Here is an 11,946-nt window from a genome sequence, read left to right as displayed (position 1 = left end):
TATATATATATATATATATATAAATTAAAGAGTTTAGGACAGTGACGTTGTAAAATTATTTTACATCGTGGTTCAATTATAAATATTTTATCAGCCATATTATTTTAAATAATTTTTAAATTAAAAATAAACATTGAATATTTTATTTGACATGACAAATTATTATTGGTTATTAATTAAGACAAGTTTAAATCCACAATGCTACTATTTTAAATCTTAAATAAAATATTTTTTTAGTGATTATTTATAAAATATTTTATTTATATAAAATTAGAGGTGATAGTAATTTTACAAGATATTAAAGATATATGTATAATTAATTGTTTTTTTTGGAAATAAAATTAATAATTTAATTTTATAGTTAAATAAGTTTTTAGTCTCTATAAATATATTATATTTTATTTTTAGTCTATGTAAAAAATTTCTTTAAATAATAGTCTCTCAAATATTTTTTATTAACAATTTTGATATCTACTTTAAAAAATTATTCACACAATAAATATGATATAAATGTAGGGATAAGAAATTTATTTAATTTAAATTTTATTAATAAAAAATTATTTTTTTATGAAAATATAATTGTTTTTTGAAATCAGACATTCTCCATACACAACTTCACCAACTAAAACTATCTCTCATTAAACATTTTTAGGGTTGAATTGAAAGTTAGAACTTTTAACTAAATGAAAAGTTATCCTGGTGATAAAATGAATGTATAGTTAATAGTTAACATTATTAATATTAATATAAATTTTTTTCAACAAAATTAACATCAATTGTAGTTAGAGTTTAATTTGCATGCGCACATAGTTTATTACTTGATGAACTTTTTTTGTTGTCCCAAATTCAGGATTTGCAATTGAAAACCCTAAAAACTCGATGTTGGGGTTTGTGATTGAGCGTACGCAGTACTAATCACTAATCAGGACTCGAAATCCCAATTTCCAAACCAAAACCATCCACAAAGAATAACAGAATCTCTGTCGTTGCTTTCTCGGTATCCTCTTCATCTGTCCACCTTTAATTTTTGCTTTCTTTCTTTTTCCGCTTTTTTTCCCCAAGTTTTTCTCAACAGTTTCTGAAAATTTTATGGGTCTTTGTGTTTGATAGCAACCTCATCAATTCCTAACAGTTTTGATTACTTTTCAGTTTTTTTAAATTATCAATTTTATATTCTCATATTAAAGCTATTGTTCTTTCACTGTATTAGTTACTGTTTTGTTTGCAGAGTAGCATTTTTGGTACTTGCACTCTTAAGATGGGTCATTTAACTGTTTTTATCACTTTTGGAGTTTTAATTTACATTTTAATGGCATTGTTTACTATATGTCAACAGGGTTTTTTTCTTCATATATACAATGAAGAGGACAATGCCATGGAGTGATGATGATGAGTCATCAGAAGACGAGTCATCATCTTTACATTCAGACTCTGAACACGATAGTGAAACTGGTGGAAAAAAATCCAAAGGTATTTGGTATATAGTGTGCAGCCTTTTTATCTAATAGTTTTAAATTTTATAGCTATGCTGAAGTTTCTGGTTAAGTTGAATATTTACCAGATTTTGTTGACAACAATGAATGCATGCATGTCATAGGTGAAAATATTATCCAAACAAATGTACTCACTTGAATCTAGGATGTGTGTAAATTATCAATGTGATTGTTATGCCCCACAATTAGTGTTTGTGTAAGTGTTGTCAAATAGCGGCAATAGCGCTATTGCGAGCATAATTTTAGCGCACTACTATTGTTTTGCAATGTGTTTTAGTACAAAATGTTGTCAAATAGTGGCATGACAACGTTAAAGCATTGTAGTGTAGCGCAATTTGAACAAACTGCTATTTACCGCAATCCGCAACGGACGACATTGGTTTGTATTGTGGGTCTATTTAATAAATACCTTAACACTAGAATGTGGATTGACACTCATATCCATGCTATGAAACCTTGGAGTTGCTAGTTCCTTCAGGTGTTGATTTCAGTATTTCTGAACATATAGATAAGGGTTAATTGGGCTTGATCTAAGGGTGGGTAAATTCATTACCTGATAAAATGACATTGATGAACTAATTATGTAGCAATTACCTAATGCTCATTTTGTGGATGGCATCTAATATGATAGAATAAAAATTCTGGCTAAAGAAAAAAGATGGAGGGATAATATTATCGAAGAAAAGTTGAACAATTTGACAATACCCCATTGTGGAAGAGATTCCTTGTTTTTCCCTGTTATGGGTGTATTTTGATCACTATTTTGATTTTGATCACTGCAAGATGGTTCCTTACCGTGGTATAGTTGTGGTAGACAGATAATGATATCCTAAACCAGAGTGCTTACAAAGGATCGATTAATTTGAATGTACAGTCAATTATGCTTATTGTAGTATTTTTTTATGTTTGCAGAAATTCTTTCCCAGAAAATGTTAACTAGATTTATGCGGTTGTTAAACCTCCATTTACAATATATTATTCCATCTTTGTTTGAGAATTTGTGTGATTTAATGAGTGTTAGTTCATAAAAGCTATTGGCTTCTGAAATCCCAATTATAATAGCTTCATATATTCCTACTTGTAAACTTTGGCATGTTGAAAATTTTCTCGCTAATTTCATTGCCTTATGAAGCTTATTTACTAGCTTAATGATCTTATGTCTGCAGCTAAATCTGTAAAGCAGAAAAGTGCTCCAATTGACTTTGAATCTCTGAAACGACACGGGTATAAAGGCGGGCCATCGATCTTAAAGGTACCTCCACCCAAAGAAGGTGACACAAAGCAAGATTGGTCCTGGTCCAGTGGAAAGGAAAAGCGCATCGACAAGGAAACTGAAGAGACATATGAAGAGCGAAAGAAAACTAGAGAGGCTCTTTCCATAGGAGAACAACTGCCAACTGTTCTGACTAGGAACGAAAAGAATAATCTCTCCTTTTCTCAGAAGGAAAAGAGGAAAAGGGAGCTTGGTCAGGCGAGCAGGGGGAAAAATTATGTTGAAGAAGAGAAGAGGCTATTGAGGGACAGTGGAGTCTATTCTGGTTTTGATTCTTGATATGTGAAGCTAGGTTCCACTACATCTTGTATAAAGGTACTATTGTACTATCTCATGTCATTTTGTTGTACTGCAAGGATTTGGTTTAGTTGGAGATGTCTACTATAATCTCATGTCAAGTAGAAACCATTATAGATGATAAATGAACGAGATTAATAAAATTAAGCCCTTTTTTGTATCAGAAGAAAAATTAAAATGTTTTGTCGAAGAATTATTTTCATATCTAATTTTTTTTTTCTTGAGGTGTTTGTTGAATCAATTTATTTTATCTTTTCTCAATTTTCTTTAAAATACTATAAACTAATTCTAATATTATAGAATAACAATTTCTTATAAAATTTGAGACACTTGTACTGTGGTAAGTACACTAGGGATGCATAAGGTGTGTGTGAGAGAGAAATATTGGCAATACCAACTATACATGGATGACCAAAATTGAAAGTTATTTGACAATCACATAACCACTTAAAAAGGTAACATGACTTTATCTATTGATCTTGACCGGTCTTAGTTTGATCTCATGCCCATCATCTACTCTTATTCTCTCGTAAAAAAGCACTCTTGATACATCTCCTAGTATATTATTCCAACCAGTAAAGTGCAGTTTTTTTTTTTTTTTTAATAAAAAAATACTTAGATAACTCCATTTTTGGTCCCTCAAGTTTGGGACATGTGTGATTTTGTTTCTTTGCATTTTATGGAGTCAATGAAATCTCTGAATTTCAGCTAAAATTCTTAGTGTTATTTTTTATTTAAAATATGTGGAATTGGGGATCAAAGATGAAAATTGAGTTTTTTTTATTCAATTAAATTTAATATTTTAATTAGTGAGTTAAATATAATGGAATCTTTTCAATTATTGAATCAATGGAATTTGAGAATTTTTTAATAGATTATGAAAATTGAATTCTTTAAAATAGATAGAAAAAAAAAGGAGACTAAAAATTATTGCTAAAAAACTTGGAAGTATCAAATTTGTACATGTTCACACTACAAGTTATAATAGAATATATAATTGTCAAAAAAACGAAAAACTTGATCCGTCAAATCAATTAATTACTATGTGAAAATAAATCTAAGTGTTGAATTAAACCTTTATCAAACTAATTTCTGCTTCCAATTGTATTGGCTTAGTTTTTGAAACTTGAGTGCAACATTACTATCATAGAAATCTTTTGGGTCATCTTTTTCCTTCATCGCACTTGTGAATGGTGTTATGCATGCATAGGTCTAGTGGTGTAGTAAATGTAAAAAAATCTTAAACCCGTGTAATGGGTTTCTCATCTTAAAAGGAAAGTCATCGTTGAAGAAGTTGAAGTAGAGATACATTGAAAGAACATGCAGAGACTCCTGGTGGAAGAATATCTATAAATGAAACAATTTCTAGCTTTGATATTGACAACTGGAGGAACTACTTGCATTATTTTATTTCATCCTTTGTAACTTGAGGATTTGAGTTACAAAGATTTTTCAACAAGTAATCAATTTGAATGTGTTGTTTATTCATCTGTGTAAGTGGTGTATGCCATCACTGTAGAAGCTCACATGATTGCTTCACTTTTAATCATCCTTCCAGAATCACGTCACTGTTTCCAAACTCCTGGCTAAAGCTGTACTCATTCATTTTTTTTATCCTGCCCAAACACAAAAATCTCAAGATGGTTTGAAATGAACATTTAAACTACTGATGACCTAAGAGGAACGGACACTGACACAAAAGACATGGAACACATATCAGACATGAACGCTACTCTTTTCTTGTTTCATGTTCATAAAAGATGGTCGGTGTACAATGTATTTCAGTTTATGAAAGCTAAAACCATATACTAAACTTGATATATGGTTGGTACCTTCTCTATATTTTTCTAGATATAATTAGTGGAAAAATTCAAATATACACCTGAGTTGTATAATGTCAACTTGAAGAAACATATTAACAGATTAAGTAATGCAAAGAATAAAAGAATGATCGGTTGTACTACGAAAATGAGGAAAAAGACGTATCCGAAGTCCAAACACTAAGTCCAGATAAATTGTCATTTTTTATGTGCACTTTGTTAACCTACCTTTTTACCTATACAAGCAGATTTTAAGTATTATAAATCACACCTACAAAATGAAGTAAACATCAAATAAGAATGAAGACAATATATTTATTGATAGACTGCCATGCAATGATGTAGTGAAGCAAAATAAGTGTCAATTTACCTTAACATTGAAAAGAACACTACCATCCGAAACTTGTTCCCCAACTGTAACTTGAAGCCCGTTTACATAACCAGATGTTGGTGCCTTTACAACATGCTAGAGAAAGTGCAAAACATTGTTGGTCACAACTTTGTGAAAAGATAAACAAGGACACAAAAGAGAAGTTTCCAACATTTACATAGAAACCATACAAACCTCCATCTTCATCGCTTCTAATACTAACACGGGTTGTCCCGCCTCTACTCTTGTCTCATTCTTTGCTAGAACCTTAACCACCAAGCCTGCCATAGGAGCCACAACAGCCCCTTGAGGAATGGCTGATGATTCAGACCTGGGCTTATGTTGGGATTCTTCATCCTCAGAAAACTCGAGGCCTAGTTTCTCTCTGAAATAATGATGAAAGGACCCTTGCCAAATATGAATATGCCTCATTTGCTCCTGAATCTTGGGGGAAGGTAATCAAGAAAGTATATTAAGAATTTTATACTTGACAATCAAGAGAATATAGAAGCAATTTTGTTTTTACCGAATCAATCTACATACACTCCAAAAGAGGAATGGATTCTATCCATTGACATTATGGTCATGTGAAATCTAGACCCTTGAAATATAAAAGGGCAGGAGAGTTTTATAATATAGAAAAATATATTATGTTTTGAATTGTGGAAATTGGTCCAATGGAAAAATACACACTGGCCTCTGTAGGAGAGATTCTCAATGGAGATAATTTATTCCCCTCCAAAATCATCTATGCAGAGGAAGACAAATACCTTTGAGTATACAGCAAGATTAACATCATTGATTACACCATCAGCTTCAACTCTAAACGAGTGATCTTTTACATATGTTGCTTTAACTTCTAAAACAGGGCTTCCATTTTCTTCTGTCTGGAAGTATACAATAACATCTTGAGTTAACTTCTTAGAGAATTTGTGTCACAACAAAATGTGGAAAAATTTACTGTTTCTTATGTTAGGTGATACCTCAATCAGGTATCTCCCATCAGGCTGGTAAGTAATGGTAAGCTTCAGGATCTTTGAGCTGCCGCCACTATCATATTCATTATCCCACTCAAGTTCTATTGAGCGCTTAGCTTGATGATGGACTCTAAAAGGTGGTGAAGCATACCATACAGGGAGTAAGCTGCTACCAACTGAACATACAGACAGATATAAATACCTAGGAAACAAAAACAACTCAGAACATTGTACAGCAAGAATGGGACAATACCAGGGGGGTTTCTCGCTGATACGAAATGCTCTTTCTCAATGAGACATGCAGCCACAAGGGAAGCACTACGTCTAGCAGCTTCATATGCTTCTTTTGCAGACACTGAGTTTTTAGCATCAACAAAGAGATCTTCTTTGTAATTATCGATAAAATGAGTCTCCACATTGCCATTTTCAAATGCCCAGTGATTAGCGAGCTTTTGAAGAAAGTTCACATTGGTTGGTAGACCTGCAACCTGTGTAAGAAGATATTGGAAAACAAAGTCTATGTATTGGTATATATTTGTGATTTAAAAAAAATTGAAATAATAATATGATATATGATCATATGACATATCAATCTCACACTTAATTTAGAAAAGAAAAATAAGCCCCCCTCCCCTCCCCTCCAAAAATCCTCCATCCAAACATACCCTAAGGCTCTGTTTGGGAGATTTGAAGGGGGGTTTTGGAGGGAATGGAAAAGAGGAAAATATAGAGAAATATTTCACCTTATTTGAAAGAGTAATTTTGTAGATAATGCTTATGATTAATATATATTTTTAATTTTTAGATTATAACAACACAAGGTTTGAAGAAATCTTCCAAAACCCTCCAAAATCATCTTCAAATAAGTTTTTTGAGTTCCCCCAAATTAGAAGGATTTTATATTATGAAGCCAAATAGACTCCCCAAAGCCCTCCCTTCCCAAAGTTCTCCCTTCTTTCCACTTCATCTTTCCCTCCTAAACTCCCAAACAGACCCTAAAAGATTGCATGAAGCTAAAAATTATAGTTGATTTAAGATTACTTAAATTACATTCTTTTTCAATGAGAAATGGTTGGAAATGCCTAACTTTCTTACATATCTAATAACACTATTCCAACCCACTGTGTCCACGGTCCACCTTTGGCCTCAAAGATAAATACAGGGTCAAACGAAGGGCAAGATGTATAATATCTCAATACGAAAGAACAATCAATTTACTAATTAAGACTCAATCGTAATCATGTTACAACACATTTCCTAGAGCAAAAGCAACACAGATTAAGTATACCTGAAAGTTTGACAAACTATCCTTCAGTTTGACCAATGCCGCAGCACGATTTTCTCCCTGCACTACAAGCTTAGCAATCATTGGGTCATAGTGCATGCTAACAGTATCACCTTCTCTAACCCCAGTTTCCACTCGGACTGCCAAGATTAGTAAAAAAGAAAGTCCCATAAATCTATCTTAGAGTTTCATGTTCTTCCAACAGCAGAAAGTATGATAAATTTTCAGATTGACCATAAATAAATTACTATGCTAACTTTGCACAACTGACCTCCAGATGAGACCGGAACCTGATAATGGTGTAGAACTCCAGTTGCTGGAAGAAACCCTTTCGGAACATTTTCAGCATAGATTCGTGCTTCGAAAGCATGACCTGCTCTCACAACAGAATATTATAGTATAGAGAAACTTCAAAGGCTAGACATAACAGACAGCACTTCAAACACATTCTCACAATAGTATAATAAATAATTAACAAGCTCAAAATCATTAACTGATGACTTATACAACATCCTATATGATCTCACTTTTGGAAAAGCAGATTTTTGTGTCACTATTAGGCAAAATTTAGAGGATGTCACTAAGATTACCTTCTCCAACAGTCATAAACAGTAGTAAGAATGTTTTTCTCCTTGCAAAGTATTTGACAAAATTTAGGAGTATATACTAACACTCGACTTCCAATCACCCCAGTCACACAGAATACTTTGTTCTTAAACTGATGTTTCTCTTTTGTCTCAGGATAAACTAACCACAGATCGGTGGAACTGTCAACTTCTATTCATTAAGTTTAATATGGAATTAAGCAAAGTCACCCTCACCCTTACACTCCAAAAAAACAGGAGAGGGACACAAAGATATTAACCCCCACCCCCAAAAATAAAGCGACGGGAAAAACTGAATCACCTAATATTGGTATTTGTGATTGACTCAATGGAAGGGCGTCGCCATTGGCAACATGGATTTGCCATTCAACAAGATCTTGACCGACAATCATCTCTGTGACAGGATGCTCAACCTGTACTAACATGCCCCATGTTATACTTCAGTAAGCCACAATTCTAGGAAAAAATGGCAGCAAATATCAATCCAAGCACCTGAAGACGGGTATTCATCTCCATAAAGTAAAATTGGCCAGAGACTGTATCAACTATAAACTCAACAGTCCCAGCATTGTAATAGTTAACTGCCTTCAGCCATCAGAAAGAAACAAGAAATCAGTAAATGATATTGAATAGAATGAAGATATTCTTGAACCATGTAATAGATACCATGTAACTATTTATAAATTGTTAACTAATAAACTAAATAAATAAATTAGTTTAGAGGTAAATACTATTCATGTATTACATAAATAAATAAACTTATTGCTGAAACTCAATATGGAACCTGTTGAAAGTTTTAAACATAGAATTTTTACATTCTATTGTGTTCTCATCGTAAGCATTGAAAGCATAGGAAAATAAACTACTTCGGTCAATGGTCATGAATACAACTTATCCAAAAGTTTTCATCCTTGGTAGAAGTCAACAAACCAACAACTTCAAATCCTTCAAAGCTTAATGAAGCAATTGCAAGCATCTGAGAAAGTACACCTTAGCATTTTGAGACTAAAGAACCTTACCTTTGCTGCAGAAACAGCAGCTTGACCCAAGTGTGCTCGAAACTCAGCAGAAATGTTTGGCTGCAAATGTGTTATTACAAGTTAATAACTCCAGCAATTATTATTTTTTTAGAAAAATACTAATATTTAGGTTGCCGAATGTAAGCCTTACAGCTGGAGCTTCTTCAATTATTTTTTGGTGCCTTCTCTGCACACTGCAATCTCTCTCATTCAAATGCAGAACATTCCCATGCTTATCCCCAAATATCTATAATGTCAAATAGAAAATAATCTATTATTAAGTCAAGTCCAAGACACAAGAACTGAAGAAAAATCCCAGAATTAAAGAAATCCACTATAAGTCACTTTAAATTTTTCAGAAGAAAAGTGCAGCAAATGAAACTTCTAGGAGAAATACAGTAGCAGGATGAGTGATAGAATCAATATAATTACTTGAACTTCGATGTGCCTCGGTCGTGTAATATACTTCTCCAGCAAAATTGTATCAACACCAAAAGAAGCAGCTGCTTCACGCTGTGCTGCAAGGAATGATTCGACAAATTCATCTGGAGTGTGCACAATCCTCATACCCTACAATGTTCCCAATGTCCAAATCTCAACAATATTTTCAGAAGCAACAAAGACTGCCTTTAATAATCACTTTCTCATCTGTTTTGACCACAAAAGCAGTCTGCAATTCTTAAAATAGATTTTCAACTCTTAAACAAGTAGGAACCTAAAAGTGTAATTGCACATTACAATAACGATACTCATTATTTTATCACCTATCTACAAAAACAAGATGACTAGCAAGCACCTTTCCTCCTCCTCCATGGGTTGGCTTTATGAGGACTGGATACCCAATTTGATCCGCCTCCAACTTCATTTTATCAATATCTTGTTCATCTCCATGATATCCAGGCACAAGTGGCACCCCTGCAGCCCCCATTATTCTCTTTGATGCACTGGTTAATCCATTCATTCAAAATATAAATACATAACCTAATAATGATGCTGCATGACATATCTCTAACTTAAGCATTGCATTTCCCTTCCAAGTTAAAAGAATAAACTCAAAGCAAATACTTTGAAATTCTATTCCTTACAGACAAGTGTCTGATAGTGATTGTAATCTATCTTAAAGGAAACTCAAACTAACTAACAATTTTGATCAAACTTTTATCTGTACAAATTTGCCCTTAACATAATAAAATATATTAAAACGAATAAGTTATATATTTAGATAAGTTATATAACTGAAACAAACGAATTATATTAAAACGAATAATAAACTTCAAAACATAATAAAATATATTCCATTTAAAAAACATAATAAAATAAATATACAACTGAACGCAATATAAAAACAGACAGAGCGCCACATGTTTAGTAATGATTTTATTGTCGAACTTAAATCTAAAATCTGCTGCTTGATGTTCTCAACTAACAATTCTCAACTCAAAATGCTATTTTCGGATTGCAACTTCTCAACTTATCTGCGGATTTTAGATTCAACTCGGAATTTTGTTTCCACTAGTAATGATGCTATTTTCGAACTTGAATCTAAAATCCGCTGCCTGCTGTTCTCAGCTAATGGTAAGTATAATTTTGAAATTTAGAATAATCTAGAATTATTTAGATAAGTCATAATATCTATTGAAAAATCTAAAAGTATATTAAATATAAAAAAGTGTAGAAAATATCTAGAAGTATGTATTAATTATAAATGTTCTAGAAGCAGGTCTCTTAGAAACCCCTATCTTCCTCTAACAGCTAAGAAGTTTGAATATTTTAGGTGTAAAGAAACAAATGCCAAAATGATACCTTTTGTCACCCATATCTCGGATTGCAGATGCAGGAGGTCCAATGAAGGTAAGACCATTGTCTTCACAAAGTTGAGCAAAGTCAGCACTTTCCGACAAGAATCCATATCCAGGGTGAATAGCCTAAATTACACACAAAAACTTCAATCATGACTACAAATTAGGAAATAAATTGAAGTGTTGAATGTTGATTGAAACCTGAGCACCGGAACGCAAGGCAGCATCGAAAATGGAAGCTGAATTGAGGTAACTGAGACGAGGAGGTGGAGGACCGATTCGTATAGCTTCATCAGAAGATGCCACGTGGAGGGAGTCTCTGTCGGCGTCACTGTAAACGGCAACGGTTCGAATTCCGAGCTTCTTTGCGGTCCTGGCGATTCTGCAAGCTATTTCTCCTCTGTTTGCTATTAGGATCTTCTCGATGCGTTCTGTTTTCTTTCCGTTATCTGAGAAGTCACGTGCGCGCACGTGACATTTCAAGTATAAGAGATTGCTCTTTTTAGCATTTCGCCGGAATAACAAGAATGAAGAAGCCATTTTCTATTTAGAGTGTTATTGTTAGAGAGTCATAGAAGGAAGGACTCAGGAGTTAATATATGAAAACTAGTGTTTTAGTAATTAGGAGAGTGACTCAGTGTTTTGATCATTGACGCAACGTTGTCGTTCATGATAACTGTGATGCGCTGTAAAATATAATATTTTAATTTTATGCTACATGGATAAGGATGACATTGTTAAATAAATTATGTGAGAGAAAAGAAAAGAGATGGAGGAAAAAAGGAAAGAAAATATTGGAAAATATAAGATGGATATTTGATGATAAGTACTCTGAATTATGATATGAAGAGACAGAGACTTGAGAAAGAGAAGTAAACGAGATTTTGAAAAATGAGAAATAAATTGTATTTTATTTGATACCAAAATGTCTATTGGGTTAAAGGCACTTTTTTTTTTTTACTTTAAAATAAATTTAGTTATTCCGTTTTTAAATTCAAAAATATTGTC

General features: G+C 32.8%; 2 protein-coding genes across 7 annotated transcripts; one reads left to right on the top strand and one right to left on the bottom strand.

Moving 5' to 3' along the window:
• Positions 1 to 632: 632 nt before the first annotated feature.
• LOC101498832 (uncharacterized) lies at positions 633 to 11,664 on the top strand. 4 transcript variants are annotated; one of them, XM_012714285.3, is made up of 4 exons: positions 633 to 713; positions 851 to 997; positions 1,337 to 1,470; positions 2,660 to 3,287. In XM_012714285.3, exons 3-4 carry the CDS (start codon positions 1,359 to 1,361, stop codon positions 3,043 to 3,045), a joined length of 498 nt encoding a protein of 165 aa, XP_012569739.1. In that variant the 5' UTR covers positions 633 to 713; positions 851 to 997; positions 1,337 to 1,358; the 3' UTR covers positions 3,046 to 3,287. The 4 variants fall into 4 exon arrangements, with proteins under 4 accessions (XP_012569739.1, XP_073223089.1, XP_073223088.1 ...); XM_073366988.1 differs by lacking the exon at positions 633 to 713 and adding an exon at positions 10,914 to 11,664 and having other exon boundaries at positions 757 to 997; positions 2,660 to 3,081; XM_073366987.1 differs by lacking the exon at positions 633 to 713 and adding an exon at positions 8,257 to 8,422 and having other exon boundaries at positions 757 to 997; positions 2,660 to 3,081.
• On the bottom strand, positions 4,285 to 11,478 carry LOC101497841 (methylcrotonoyl-CoA carboxylase subunit alpha, mitochondrial). Of its 3 annotated transcripts, XM_004495123.4 has the most exons (17): positions 11,140 to 11,478; positions 10,943 to 11,064; positions 9,936 to 10,083; positions 9,572 to 9,709; positions 9,291 to 9,386; positions 9,140 to 9,199; positions 8,613 to 8,705; positions 8,422 to 8,533; positions 7,787 to 7,888; positions 7,519 to 7,655; positions 6,484 to 6,718; positions 6,237 to 6,406; positions 6,024 to 6,140; positions 5,449 to 5,697; positions 5,254 to 5,349; positions 5,112 to 5,154; positions 4,285 to 4,679 (listed from the first exon to the last, which is right to left on the bottom strand). In XM_004495123.4, exons 1-16 carry the CDS (start codon positions 11,476 to 11,478, stop codon positions 5,149 to 5,151), a joined length of 2,220 nt encoding a protein of 739 aa, XP_004495180.1. In that variant the 3' UTR covers positions 4,285 to 4,679; positions 5,112 to 5,148. The 3 variants fall into 3 exon arrangements, with proteins under 3 accessions (XP_004495180.1, XP_004495178.1, XP_004495179.1); XM_004495121.4 differs by lacking the exon at positions 5,112 to 5,154; XM_004495122.4 differs by lacking the exon at positions 5,112 to 5,154 and having other exon boundaries at positions 5,449 to 5,691.
• Positions 11,665 to 11,946: the final 282 nt, after the last annotated feature.

The sequence above is a fragment of the Cicer arietinum genome, chromosome 4 (assembly GCF_000331145.2).
Source record: "Cicer arietinum cultivar CDC Frontier isolate Library 1 chromosome 4, Cicar.CDCFrontier_v2.0, whole genome shotgun sequence".
Lineage (NCBI taxonomy): Eukaryota > Viridiplantae > Streptophyta > Magnoliopsida > Fabales > Fabaceae > Cicer > Cicer arietinum.
Note: the sequence above shows the minus strand (reverse complement) of the source record. Positions and strands in the feature narration are given on the sequence as shown.

Excerpts from the sequence above, each read along its gene's own strand:
- LOC101498832 (XM_073366988.1), top strand. The coding sequence starts at position 1,359 with ATGAAGAGGACAATGCCATGGAGTGATGATGATGAGTCATCAGAAGAC. Across the intron at positions 1,471-2,659 it reads TGGTGGAAAAAAATCCAAAG|CTAAATCTGTAAAGCAGAAA; the intron begins GTATTTGGTATA and ends TTATGTCTGCAG.
- LOC101497841 (XM_004495121.4), bottom strand. The coding sequence starts at position 11,478 with ATGGCTTCTTCATTCTTGTTATTCCGGCGAAATGCTAAAAAGAGCAAT. Across the intron at positions 8,534-8,612 it reads AGATGAATACCCGTCTTCAG|GTTGAGCATCCTGTCACAGA; the intron begins GTGCTTGGATTG and ends ATGTTAGTACAG. Across the intron at positions 6,407-6,483 it reads ATCAGCGAGAAACCCCCCTG|TTGGTAGCAGCTTACTCCCT; the intron begins GTATTGTCCCAT and ends CTGTATGTTCAG.